General features: G+C 41.5%; 1 protein-coding gene and 1 pseudogene across 1 annotated transcript in view; both read left to right on the top strand.

Annotated features, from left to right (window-relative positions):
* RBL1 (RB transcriptional corepressor like 1) overlaps nucleotides 1–10,481 on the top strand; it is a 74,616-nt gene extending 64,135 nt beyond the window's left edge. The window contains exons 20-22 of the mRNA XM_059406968.1: nucleotides 5,972–6,120; nucleotides 8,571–8,735; nucleotides 9,823–10,481. Of these exons, the coding sequence (XP_059262951.1) occupies nucleotides 5,972–6,120; nucleotides 8,571–8,735; nucleotides 9,823–9,993 (485 nt within the window). The 3' untranslated portion in view covers nucleotides 9,994–10,481. The remainder of the gene's footprint in view (nucleotides 1–5,971; nucleotides 6,121–8,570; nucleotides 8,736–9,822) is intronic.
* Nucleotides 10,482–11,948: 1,467 nt separating this feature from the next.
* LOC132022741 (uncharacterized protein C14orf119 homolog) lies at nucleotides 11,949–12,365 on the top strand (annotated as a pseudogene).
* Nucleotides 12,366–14,562: the final 2,197 nt, after the last annotated feature.

Here is a 14,562-nt window from a genome sequence, read left to right as displayed (position 1 = left end):
TTCCATTGTGTATATATACCACATCTTCTTGATCCATTCATCTGTTGAAAGGCCATATTCTTTATTTAAAGTACTTTGTAGGGATGCCTGGGTGGCTCAGTGGGTTAAAACCTGGTCTTTGGCTCGGGTCATGATCCCAGGGTCCTGGGATGGAGCCCCACATGGGGCTCTCTGCTCAGCAGGGAGCCTGGTTCCTCCTCATCTCCCTCTCTCTGCCTGCCTCTCTGCCTACTTGTGACCTCTCTCTGTCAAATAAATAAAATCTTTTAAAAAAAAGGAAAAAAAAGTACTTTGTAGGGGGCGCCTGAGTGGCTAAGTGGGTTAAGCCTCTGCCTTCCGCTCAGGTCATGGTCTCAGGGTCCTGGGATCAAGTCCCGAGTCGGGCTTTCTGCTCAGCGGGGAGCCTGCTTCCCCCTCTCTCTCTGCCTGCCTCTCTGCCTACTTTAATCTCTGTCAAATAAATAGATTAAATCTTTAAAAATAAATAAATAGAGTACTGGGACGCCTGAGTGGCTCAGTTGGTAGGACAACTGCCTTCGGCTCAGGTCATGATCCCGGAGTCCCGGGATCGAGTCCCGCATCAGGCTCCCAGCTCCACGGGGAGTCTGCTTCTCCCTCTGACCTTCTCCTCGCTCATGCTCTCTCTCTCACTGTCTCTCTCTCAAATAAGTAAATAAAATCTTTAAAAAAAAAAAAAAAAGGTAAATAAATAAATAAATAGAGTACTTTGTAGGAGGCACTTGGATGGCCCAGTTGGTTAAGCAGTCAACCATCTGACTCTTAATTTCAGCTCAGGTCATGATCTCAGGATTGTGAGATTGAGCCCTACCTCGGGCTCCACCCTAAGCATGGAACCTGCTTAAGATACTTTCTCTCCTTTCCCCTCTCTCCCCCTCTTAGTCTCTCTCAATCTCTCAAAAATAAATAAATAAAATACTTCAGTGGTGCTTCACTGGCTCAGTTGGAGGAGCATATAACTCCTATCACAGGGTCCTAAGTTTGAACCCCATTTTCAGTGTATAGATTAGTTAAATAAAACTTTCAGGGGTGTCTGGGTGGCTCAGTTGGTTAGGCGCCTGCCTTTGGTTCAGGTCATCCCCACATTGGGCTCTGCTCAGCGGGGAGCCTGCTTCTCTCTCTCCCTCTGCCTGCCACTCCCCCTGCTTATTATGTGCTCTCTCTGTGTGTCAAACACATACATAAAATCTTAAAAAAAAAAATGTTAAAAATAAAATACTTGAATACTTGAAATGTTGAAGACAAGGCCACACATTCAAAAAAGAAACAGTGAAAACAGATTCTCATTCACTAATAATTTATATAAATGTGGTTATAAAATCACATTTTAATTGCTTGACGGTAGTTATATGATAATCCAAAAAGACATTCCTCTTATTCATGGGAGCAGTAGGGAGGATCATGAGGCCATAATAGTTCACTGATTTCATCACAAAATTATCAGGGTCAGGGCACCTGAGTAGCTCAGTTGGTTGAACATCTGACCCTTGGTTTCAGCTTAGATCGTGATCTCAGTGTGAGATGAAGCTCCATGCCAGGCACTCTGTACTTGGTGTGGAGTTAGCTTGAGATTCTCTCTCTCTCTCTCTATCCATCCCCCTGCTCACAGGCATGTGCTCTCTCTCTCTCTGTGTCTCTCAAAATAAATTTTTTTTAATATTTTATTTATTTATTTATTTGACACACAGAGATCACAAGTAGGCAGACAGGCAGGCAGAGCGAGAGGAAGAAGCAGGCACCCTGTGGAGCAGAGAGCCCGATATAGGGCTCAATCCCAGGACTCTGGGATGTTGACCTGAGCCGAAGGCAGAGGCTTTTTTTTTCTTTTTTCTTTTTCTTTTTTTAAAGACTTTATTTATTTATTTGACAGAGATTGCAAGTATGCAGAGAGGCAGGCAGAGAGAGAGGAGGAAGCAGGCTCCCTGCTGAGCAAAGAGCCCGATGTGGGGCTCAATCCCAGGACCCTAGGATCATGACCTGAGCTGAAGGCAGAAGCTCCAACCCACTGAACCACCCAGGCATCCTGAAGGCAGAGGCTTTAACCCACTGAGCTACCCAGGTGCCCCTCTCAAAATAAATTTTAGAAAAAAATCTTTTAAAATAGGGGTGCCTGGGTGGCTCAGTTATTAAGCGTCTGCCTTCAGCTTGGGTCATGATCTCCAGGATCCTGGGATTGAGTCTGGCATCAGGCTCCCTGCTCGGCGGGAAGCCTGCTTCTTCCATCCCTCTGCTTGTGATTCCTCTCTCATGTCTCTCTCTGTCAAATAAATAAATAAAATCTTTTTAAATCTTTCAAAATGTTTATTTATTTGTCAATCAGGCCCACCTTGCTGACTCAATTGAAAGAGCCTGCAACGCTTGATCTCGGGGTTATGAGTTTGTGCCCCATGTTGGGTGCAGCGATTACTTAAATAAATTTTAAAACTTTTTTTAAATTTTTAAAAAATATTTATCTAATATGTATCATGTACCTCAGGTTATATTAGGTAGGGGGTCTCTTCTACACTCTGAGAGGAAACAGATTTGTAACAGTTATATCACCAGGCAGGCAAACCTTTGATCTCGTCTTCTCTAGTCTTTCATAAGTTCTATCTCCTAATTAAGACTTTAATTTGAGGGGCACCTGAGTGGCTCACTCGGTTGGGTGTCTGCCTGCGGCTCGGGTCATGTCCTGGGGTCCTGAGATCAAGCCCCATATCACCTCCCTGCTCCAAGGGGAGTCTGGTTCTCCTTCTGCCCCTCCCCCCTGACTTGTGCTGTCCTTCTCTCTCTCTCTCACTTTCTCTCAAATAAATAAATAAACTTAAAAAAAAAAAAGACTAATTTGAGTGTGTTAGATTTCTTTTTTTTAACTCTTTTTTTAAATTTTTTATTTTTTATAAACATATAGATTTCTTTTTTTTTTTTAAGATTTTATTTATTTATTTGACAGCAACACAGAGAGCTTTACCGGGGTAAAGCAGGGGTAGTAGGAGAGAGAGAAGCAGGCTTCCCACCGAGCAGGGAGCCTGATATGGGGCTTGATCCCAGGACACTGGGGTCATGACCCAAGCCGAAGGCAGATGCATAACAACTGAGCCACCCAGGCATCTCTTGAGTGTGTTAGATTTCTTAAGAGAGATGATAAGGTAGAGATATTTCTCCTGCATAAAGGATAGCTGACACCTTCTTTCCTCTTTTGAAATGAAAAAATAAATAGCAAAATAAAAGCATATTAGTTAGAATCTAAAGTCCCAGAGAGGTGTTTTTTTGTTTTGTTTTGTTTTTTCAAAGATTTTATTTTGGGGGCATCTGGTTTTGGCTCAGGTTCTGATCTTAGGGTCCTGGGATTAAGCCCCATGTCAGGCTCCCCGCTCAGTGGGAAGTATGCTAGTCCCTGTCCCTCTCCCTTTGCCCCTCCCCCACTCATACTCTGTCTCTCAAATAAATAAATTTTTTTTTTTTTTTTAATGATTTTATGAGGTGCCTAGGTGGCTCAGTGGGTTCAGCCTCTGCCTTCAGCTCGGGTCATGATCTTGGGGGTCCTAGGATCGAGCCCTACATCAGGCTCTGTGCTCAGCAGGGAGCTTGCTCCCCGCTCTCTCTCTGCCTGCCTCTCTGCCCACTTATAATCTCTGTCTGTCAAATAAATAAATAAATAAATAAGATCTTCTAAAAAAAAAAAAAAAAAGATTTTATTTTTAAGTAACCTCTATACCCAACATGGGACTTGAACCCACAACCCAGAGATCAAGGTAGCATACTCTATTGACTGAGGCAGCCAGGCGCCCCACCAAGGTTGAGAGAGTTTTAAATGCTTGATTCCTTCAAAATAAATAGAGCTTCTTTTTTTTCTTTTTTTTGGAGATGGCACAGGATTGTCCATCTTTCTTTTCTTTTCTTTCTTTCTTTCTTTTTTTTTTTTTTTTTTGTTAAGATTTTATTTATTTATTTGACAGAGAGAGATCACAAGTAGGCAGAGAGGTAGTTGGGGGTGGGTGGGAAGTAGGCTTCCTGCTGAGCAAAGAGCCCAATGTGGGACTCTATCCCAGGATCCTGAGATCTTAACCCAGGCTGAAGGCAGAGACTTTTAACCCACTGAGCCACCCAGGCACCCCATAAATAGAGCTTCTTAACCTTATGTAAATGTTAACGACCAGAATTGGAATGACACACAAATATGAATACTATGTATAGTCTATATGTCCAGAAATTTCTGATTCAAGAAAAATATTAATTTTCATTGATCCATGTAGTGAGAATAACCTACAACTCCCGTTACCAAGCCAAAATGCCTTGAGAATAGTGTTCATTAGGATGGTAGGAGGTGTTACAGGGAAGGGGGACTGTGCATAAAAAATTTGAGAAGCATGCCTCTCTGCCTACTTGTCTGTCAAATAAATAAATAAAATCTTTAAAATTAAAAAAAAAATTTTTTTTTAAATACCAAGAGTGAAAAAAAGACATCCAAATTGTGACTGAGATCCCTGTAGTTCCCTGGGACTTCTTGGCCCTTGGACTATATTTGACAGACAGAGATCACAAGTAGGCAGAGAGAGGAGAAAGCAGGCTCCCTGCTGAGCAGAGAGCCCAATGCAAGCTCTATCCTAGGACCCTGGGATCATGACCTGAGCCAAAGGCAGAAGCTTTAACCCCCTGAGCCACCCAGGTGCTCTGGATGCTTTTATCCTTGTTTGCATTGTTTGTAGGCCAGTGTATTGAGAATGAGAATTTTTTTCATACGCTGAATTTTTTTTTTTTTTAAGATTTTATTTATTTGAGAAAGAGAACTTGGGGAGGGAGAGGGGCAGAGGGCAAAGCTGATTCCCCACTGAACAGGGAGCCTCATGCAAGACTTGATCCCAGGACCCCAGGAACATGACCGGAGCCAAAAGTAGATGCTCAACCAACAGCCACCTGCCCCTGTGCTGAATTATTTTTAACTGCCAGGGGTTTTCTTAGCTCCTGTAATAGGCAGATGATTCTTACATGTTCAAGTAGACAATGGTTTATAATACTCTTCCCAAAGAAAGAGTAAGGTAAAGTTCCTCCTGGTGCAGTAAGCTATCCCAGAGGAACACAGTAAATAGGAAAGCACCTCAACATAAGCTATCATTTTATAACTGAGGACGCTAACTATAAACTGAGCACCAAGGTTTCTGTTGCGCTTGGGGAAAACAAGGCTCTTAGAATACTTAATCACCCGCCTTGTATTTGCAGAAAAATAAACATAAGCAATTTATCTTGCTTATTCCTTCACCTATGAGGGTATGCTTTACCTTTTTAGAATCTGTCCACCTTCCTCAAAGAGCCATTATGAATATCTGCAGGCCTTTTGTTAACCCAAAGCTCATGATTTGCCACAGCCATCCATACTCTGGAGTTCAGTTTAGGTAAATCCCAGTCCAGAACTAGTGCCCCTCTGGCCACCAGTGACAGTGAGCTCAAAAATGTTGTGAAAAAATCTCTTGCTAAAGTAATATCTAGAGGAAAATATAGTAGCATAAGTTTACATATTTGCATTTCTCAGGATTCCAATTTAATTTATACATTATATAAATGGATTTCTGAACCTTTTCTAAAAACATTAATTGCTTTACATAAAGATTTGTGTTAACTTGATTTTTTTTATGTTGTGGAGAGAGTTGTAATTCAAATCACCACTTTATATATTAAAGTGCATCTATCATAACACTGAATTCTTTTTTCTTTTTTCTTTTTTTCTTTTTTTTTTTTTTTAAGATTTTATTTATTTATTTGTGAGAGAGAGAGAGTGAGAGCGAGCACAGGCAGACAGAGTGGAAGGCAGAGTCAGAGGGAGAAGCAGGCTCCCTGCGGAGCAAGGAGCCCGATATGGGACTCGATCCCAGGATGCTGGGATCATGACCTGAGCCGAAGGCAGCTGCTTAACCAACTGAGCCACCCAGGCATCCCTTTCTTTTTTTTTTTTAATAATACTGAATTCTTTCAACAGACTTGGAAGATGCTACAAAAACACCTGACTGTTCCAGTGGACCAGTGAAAGAGGAAAGAGGTGATCTTATCAAATTTTACAATACAATATATGTAGGAAGAGTGAAGTCATTTGCACTGAAATACGACTTGTCAAATCAGGACCATGTGGTACGTTTTATATTTTACTGTATGAATATGTACAGTCATAGTTGGAGTACTGTGAGCTTACTAAATAAGTGTTTCAGAGGCAAAGTGCCACTGATACATTATGTACGAGGAAAAAAAGCTAGTAATTAGAGAGTGTTAAGACATTGATACAACACAGACCAGAGGAAATCATGGAAATGTTATCCATACTGTGATTATGTTTCTGGAAATTATGTTAACATATGGGCAAGTACTAGATGAGAGTATCGAAAAATGAAATCAATTCTGATCATTTTTTCTCTTTGTTTTATCTTGTTATATTTATATATGAGATAACTGTTTTTCTCAAGTTAAAGAAAAAGAGAAATAAATAGACCTGAATCATTAATAGAGGCAACGCTAAGACATTTTTATGGAGATTAGGAAGTACCAGAAAGTCTGTGAAAGTATCACCAGTGTATATAAACTGAGGTTGGTTCCCACGAGACTAGACATGAGTTGTAGAAGGACCTAGAAGAAACTGCATCTAGCCAGTAGCCATATATGTATATTTGTATCTCTTGTCCTTGTCCCTCACTGCCCTTGTCCCTTTCAGGGAGTATAGTCTGTGACTGTTCTCAGAGGTTTTGACTGTTCATTCAGTTCTATCAGTTCCATCTCCCCTGCCATGAGTATGATTATCATTAGCCAATTGGAACTACTTTTATTAGGGGCACCTGGATGACTCAGTTAAGTTTCTCTTGATTTCAGCTCAGGTCTTGATTGCCAGGCTGTGAGTTCAAGTCCCACGCTGTGCTCCAGACTGGGCATGGAGCCTGCTTTTAAAAAAAAAAGGATTTAAAAAAAAAAAAAAAAAAAGGAAAAAAAAAAAGAATTTTATTAGCTTCAAGTAAAGATGATGAATGAAATTATTAATTAAGGAGCCATCTCCATTTATTCCAGAATGGAAACATTTTACAGAATATTAAAGTCAAGTATAGTACATGCTCCTCTATTTCTAAATCATTTGCATTTCAATATAAAGTCTTAACCCTTTCCCTAACAGATTTGTTTCATGTTGGAACTCATCCTCCTGGCTCAGAGAGTTCCGTCTCTTTTTTATTCCCTCTGCTACTATTTTGGTTCGAGTGTGTGTGTGTGTGTGTGTGTGTGTTTATGTATGTGTAGAGAAAGAGATCATTTTTGTGTTAGGACATCAATTACTTTGCCTCTACTTTCTGTTCATGATCAAGAAGTTCCTGTGCTGCTGGCTTATCACTTCTGGGTGTCTCACTCAGAATTCTTCAGGATTCCTAAAATATTCAGGAAAATAAATTTTAGTTTATCTGTTAGTAATTGTTGAAAAACAAGGGGGTAATGTACCATGTCTTTGCTTTTTTTTTTTTTTTTTTAAGATTTTATTTATTTATTTGACAGAGAGAGTTCACAGTAGACAGAGAGGCAGGCAGAGAGAGAGAGAGAAGCAGGCTCCCTGCTGAGCAGAGATCCTGATGCGGGACTCGATCCCAGGATCCTGAGATCATGACCCGAGCCGAAGGCAGCGGCTCAACCCACTGAGCCACCCAGGCGCCCTGTCTTTGCTTTTTTCAGCCCTAAATAAACTCTTACAGTATTGCTGACACTTAACTAAGAAATTTCAATAAGAATAAAAGTATGGAGGGCACCTGGTTGGCTCCGTGGGTTAAGCATCCACTCAGGCCATGATCCGGGAGTCCCAGGATCAAGCCCTGCCTCAGGCTCCCTGCTCAGTGGGGAATCTCCTACCTCTGCCCCTCACCCCCCCCCATGCGCACCCTCACCCTCTCTCTCTCTCTCTCCCTTTCATTCAAATAAAGTCTTTAAAAAAAAAAGTAAGACATACCATTTTAAAAAAAGATAAAAATATGGGGGTGCCTGGCTGGCTCATTTGGTAGAGGATGCAACTCTTGATTTTGGGTTCGTGAGTTCAAGCTCCATGTTGGGCATGAAACCTACTTTAAAAAAGAAGAAGAAGGGGACTCCTGGGTGGCTCAGTTGGTTAAGAGGCTGCCTTCGGCTCAGGTCATGATCCCAGCGTCCTGGGATCGAGTCCCACATCGGGCTCCTTGCTCAGCAGGGTACCTGCTTATCTCTCTGCCTCTGCCTGTGCTCACTCTCTCTGACAAATAAATAAATAAAATCTTTAAAAAAAAAAAAAAAAAGAACAAGAAAACACATATAAAGTGGTGGGATTCAAAAAAAGAAACTTATCGGGGCGCCTGGGTGGCTCAGTGGGTTAAGCCGCTGCCTTCGGCTCGGGTCATGATCTCAGCGTCCTGGGATCGAGCCCCGCATAGGGCTCTCTGCTCAGCAGGGAGCCTGCTTCCTCCTCTCTCTCTGCCTGCCTCTACCTGCCTATAAAATCTCTGTCTGTCAAATAAATAAATAAAATCTTTAAAAAAAAAAAAAAAAAAGAAACTTATCTTACAAAAATTTACTTTTGGTTATTTCAGATGGAAGCTCCACCTCTCTCTCCTTTTCCACGTATTAAGCAACAACCAGGCTCACCACGACGCATTTCCCAGCAACACTCCGTTTATGTTTCCCCACATAAGAATGGGTCAGGCCTTACACCAAGGAGTGCTCTGCTATATAGGTTCAATGGCAGCCCTTCTAAGGTACGGTACACACAGACTTACTCCGAAACAGCCCATGTACGTGTGTTAAAAATTGGATTTCATGGGGTGCCTGGGTGGCTTAGTGGGTTAAAGCCTCTGCCTTCGGCTCAGGTCATGATCCCAGGGTCCTGGGATCAAGCCCCACATCGGGCTCTCTGCTGATCAGGGAGCCTGTTCCTCCTCTCCCTCTGCCTGCCTCTCTGCCTACTTGTGATCTCTGTCAAATAAATAAATAAAATCTTTAAAAAATAAATAAATAAAAATAAAATAAAATAAAATAAAAATTGGATTTCAGATTACCAGTTAGTAATCTTTAATCTTGCTCTTTGTCTGCAAATTTATTACTAATAATAAATAATAAGATCAATTTTTTAAATTTTATTTATTTTTTTATTTGACACAGAGAGAGAGACACAGTGAGAGCAGGAACACAAGCAGGGGGGGTGGGAAAGGGAGAAGCGGGCTTCCTGCCAAGCAGGGAGCCCGATGCAGGTCTCGATCCCAGGACCCTGGGACCATGCCCTGAGCCGAAGGCAGACGCTCAACGACTAAGCTACCCAGGCGTCCTGAGGTCAATCCAATCTTCAGAGCCATGAGAAGATGAGTTCTAGTCATCCTTATTAGGTTAGTCTAGATTCAAAAAATAATCTCTGGGGCATCTGGCTAAGTCAGTCAATGGAGCCTGTGACTCTTGATCTTGGGTTATAAGTTTGAATTCCATGTTGGGTGTAGAAATTACTTAAAAAGTAAGAAAAGGGGCACTTGGGTGGCTCAGTGGGTTAAAGCCTCTGCCTTCGACTCAGGTCATGACCTCAGGGTCCTGGGATCGAGCCCCGCATCAGGCTCTCTGCTCGCTCCCCGCCCCCACCTGCCTTTCTGCCTACTTTGTGATCTCTCTCTCTCTCTCTCAAATAAATAAATAAATAAATAAATAAATAAATAAATAAATCTTTAAAAAAATAATATACTCTCTACCCTACTGTTGAGCTTTGGATAGAGTACTAGAGAAAACAGTTAGCTTATTAGTCCCTTGCTGTTATTTCCTTTTTTTTCCCCCTTTTACTCACACATGTCCTCTATTTTGCAGAGTTTGAAAGATATCAACAATATGATCAGGCAGGGTGAACAGAGAACCAAGAAGCGAGCAATAGCCATCGATGGTGATGCAGAATCACCTGCCAAACGCCTCTGTCAAGAAAATGATGATGTTTTGCTTAAACGACTACAGGATGTTGTCAGTGAGAGAGCAAATCATTAATGCCCTTTCTATTTCTATGATAAAAGCACTTTCAGGTGGCAGAGTGTTAAGAGCTCTATCCTTCAAAACTTTCAGCCCTGTAGATGGAAAGTATCGAGTTACACAAAAAATTGCACCAAAATTATGTGCTTTTTTTTTTTAACATTTATCCAAAATATAGTTAACAGTATATTTTGAGTTGGACTGGAAAGCAATATTTCAAGTGCCTTTTAAACATTTTAGTAGTTAAATAATTTTTTTAAATGTCTATTCCTTGGTTTAGTTTTTAAGATGAAATCAGGAGTTAACTCATAATTTTTTAGCTCATTTTTTAAAATAAATGTCTCCTCCTTCTGTGCTTTGTAATATGAAGGTAAATAATCTGTTTTTAATAAGGATGCTTTGAGATATCTCTGTTCTAAATTTAATATTGAGTAGAGGGGCACCTGGCTGGTAGAACATGAGACTCTTGATCTTAGGGTCATGAGTTTGAGCCCCATGTTGGGCATAGAGATTACTTAAAAAATTATATATATATATATATATATATATATTGAGTAGGGTTTGGTTCCCAAAGCACCTGGGCTAAGGGATGATGCACTAGTCCGCCTCTGACCCACTTTGGCAACTCCACATCCAGGTGCCACTGCCATTCTGGATTGTCTAGCTCCCTTCTCATGCCCTTTCCCTCTTTGAGCATAAGCAGATTTGTACCTGAGCCCATGCATTACAATGCTTCTTGCCTTCTAACCCTAAGCCCTCTTAGTTGATGTCACAGCCTAATAAAAGGGGTACTTGGGTGCAGCTCTCCAAAGAATCAGCTGTTCAATATTAACTTTTTCTAATGTGTTTCCAGAATCTGGAAGGACATGGATAAACCATTCTTAATTAATTTTGAGAAAGTTATGAAATGTATGTTTTTTAAACTGCAAACCTTATTTTTTTAAATACAAAATGTTTAACTTAACTTATATCTAACCCTCACTAATTCAAGTTAGTCTAAGATTTGGCTGTAAATTTGTAATTGCTATTGTCAGGAATTTTATTTTTAAACTTTAAGAAAAGTGATTTTGGTAATACATTACTTTTCTGAAAATTACATCCTCATTTTTTGTGTAGTATCTACACATGTTATAAGCCAAATAACATCAAATTTGTCTAAAGTCCTTGTATATATTTTTATGTAGCTGTAACTATTATGTCATTTTCATCCTCCTTATTAATGTGGAAAATATACATGAGCATTGTACATTGACTATGTAAGAAGTTCTGGATATGTTTTTATCAATTTTTAAGACAATATCCGTGTACATAAAATAGCTAATAAAATGGAGTTTTTGAGATATTGAAAGACACTGTATTTGTGTTGTTTTTGCATGACTAGAAGCAATTCTGCAGCCATCTACAACCTATACCTTCTTAAATACCTGCTTTATGTCTTTTAAATACCTTAGTGTAACTTCAAAGTTAATGTGGTAGTTTCCAGGAGCTAGGAAGAGACTGGGGAGTGGCTGCTTGAATACGGGGTATTTTTCTGAGGAGATGAAAACATTTTAGAACTTGATCTAGAAGGTGGTTGTATAGTGTGAATTTACTAAATGACACTTTAAATTTTGTTTTTTAAAGATTTTATTTATTTATTGGACAAAGAGAGATCACAAGTAGGCAGAGAGGCAGGTGGGGCCCGGGGTGGGGAGGGGGGTTGGGGAGAGCAGGCTCTTCACTGGGCAGAGAGCCTGATGCAAGGGGCTCAATCCCAGGACCCTGAGATCATGACCTGAGCTGAAGGCAGAGGGTTAACCCACTGAGCCACCCAGGCACCCCACTAAGTGACACTTTAAAATGATTATTTTAAAAAGTAAAATGAGGGGGCTGGCCCTGCTTAGGATTTTCAGGAAACACGGAATCGGTGGCAACAGTTGGAGTTTAAGCACTTTTGTGAGTGTCTCTGGATCCCTGTGAGAGGAAAGGGAAGGATGTCACTGGAATCATCTTCCTCTTTGATCCCACTATACTTCCTTTCTCCCTTTCCCTCAGTACCAGAGAGTATTACTAACTCTTCCCGTCCCCAATGTCTTACATCACTTCCCAGGAGATGAAGTGTATTCTGCACTGGTTTGCCAGTTGGTTAGGTCCCCGGCATGAAGGTTTCCTATAGGACATGGTAGCTAAGGCAGTGCCAGGAAAATTACAGCCACTGCTGGAAGGGCTGGAGCAGCTTAATGTGTTTGGAGCAAGCCGACTACCTCATATCTTTGAGTGCCAGGTACATCTTTGGGATCAGTGGTTTCGAGGCTGGGCTGGGCAGGAGCGTAACGAATTAGTCAGGCAGCTGGTGGTCAGACTTATGGCAGTTTTACCAGGCAGTGGCTGCTATAACTGGTAAAGATTGATGGGCATTAAAATCAAAGAAGATAATCACAGCTGATGGAGCCCCAACTTGACTGTGAGAACTTCAGATGTGTCACTTAAGAGTTCTAGTATTATCTATATATTATCCTGATCAGCTGACCGGACGATGATGAGTACAGGCTTGATTATATCTTTGGGGATGGGGAGGGGCTAAGGGAGAGAGAGAATCTTAAGCAGGCTCCATGCCCAGTACCAGGTCCAAAGCGGGACTCGATCTCACAACCCTGAGATCATGACCTGAGCCAACATCAAGAGTTGGACGCTTGGCTGACTGAGCCACGCAGACGTCCCAAGCCTTGGTTATTTCCAACGTTAACGGCCTATCAACTAGACTGCTTACATAAACTTTTTCCATCTAAGTAAAACCAGATCAGCAGTCAATCCCTCAAGAATTTCATGGCTTCTGGGCTTCCTGGGTGGCTCAGTGGGTTAAGCCTCTGCCTTCAGCTCAGGTCATGATCTCAGGGTCCTGGGATCGAGTCCCGCATCGGGCTCTCTGCTCAGCAGGGAGCCTGCTTCCTCTTCCCTCCCTCCCTCTCTCTGCTTGACTCTCTGCCTACTTGTGATCTCTCTCTGTCAAATAAATAAAATCTTAATAAAAAAAAAAAGAATTTCATGGCTTGTTTTACAAGTATAACCAGAAGGAACATACATATTAGAATTCAAGTGTATTGCTGACCCATGGGCTATAAAGTAAAGCCTTCCTAGAAACAGGAGAGAAGGACAATAAAAGGTCATGTTTTTGTAGTTTAACTGGATTCACATGGCTGGCTTCACTGCCCTTACCAGAGTCTGGCATAATTATGTGACATCCTAACTTAGCTTTCCTAGTCATGATTTTACAAAATTACAAAATAATCAGGAGAGTAGTTAGTTATACCTTCCATACTGATGTTTGTTTGAATCCAAATAGCAATGGGTTTTCCTAAAGCGTATGTGATATTCTTGGAGCTGGTAACAGATTCCTATTCTGTAAGTTTGCTCTGTGATATGAAAATAAGTGACACTCTGTAGTTTGAAGGGTTTATTTCTTGTATCAAAAAAATGAGTCGTCAAAAAAATTAGAATGAGGGGCGCCTGGGTGGCTCAGTGGGTTAAAGCCTCTGCCTTCGGCTCAGGTCATGATCTCAGGGTCCTGGGATCGAGCCCCACATCGGGCGCTCTGCTCTGCAGGGAGACTGCTTCCCTCTCTGTCTCTCTGCCTGCCTCTCTACCTACTTGTGATCTCTGTCAAATAAATAAAGTCTTAAAAAAAAATTAGAATGATTATTTTTATGTGTGATGAATTTCACCTCAATTCAAAAAATGCCTTAGACACATAAACAGGACGACTTGAAGTCCTTGGAATGAAATTGTGAAGCAAATTATACTGAATTAAGGAAAGCACTCTTAGGAGTCCAAACATTTCTCCAGATGAGACTCACAGCTTAAAGTTCTTTCCTAATTAAGAATATTTTTTCAAAGATGTTTTATTTATTTATTTGTCAGAGAGAGACAGCAAGAGAAGGAACACAAAGAGGTGGCATGGGAGAGGAAGAAGCAGGCCTCTTGCTGAGCAGGGAGACCAATGCGGGGCTCGATCCCAGGACCTGGGACCATGACCCAAGCCGAAGGCAGATGCTCAGTGACTAAGCCGCCCAGGCGCCCCTCCTAATTAAGATTTTTATGTGTTTACATTAAATCAGATTTTTTTTAAGAAGATAATATTCCTGGGGCTCCTGGGTAGCTCAATGGATTAAAGCCTCTGCCTTCGGCTCAGGTCATGATCACAGGGTCCCGGGATCGAGCCCCGCATCGAGCTCTCTACTGAGCAGCGAGCCTGCTTCCTCCTCTCTCCCTCTCTGCCTGCCTCTTTGCCTACTTCTGATCTCTGTCAAATCAATAAAAATCTTTAAAAAAAAAAGAAGAAGATAATATTCCTGGATGGCTCGGTCATTTTAGCGTCTGTCTTCTGCTCAGATCATGATCCCAGAGTTGAGGCCCATGTTGGGCTCCCTGCTCAGCAGCAGAGCCCACTTCTCCCTCTCCTTCTGCCCTTCACTCACTCTGTTTCTCAAATAAATAAAAATTTTTTTAAAAAATAATATTCCTGGGGCGCCTCGGTGGCTCGGTGGGTTAAAGCCTCTGCCTTCGGCTTGGGTCATGATCCCAGGGTCCTGGGATCGAGCCCGCATCGGA

The sequence above is a fragment of the Mustela nigripes genome, chromosome 7 (assembly GCF_022355385.1).
Source record: "Mustela nigripes isolate SB6536 chromosome 7, MUSNIG.SB6536, whole genome shotgun sequence".
NCBI classification, from domain to species: Eukaryota; Metazoa; Chordata; class Mammalia; order Carnivora; family Mustelidae; genus Mustela; species Mustela nigripes.
The sequence above is the reverse complement of the archived record's forward strand: the minus strand, read 5'-3'. Positions and strand labels throughout refer to the sequence as shown.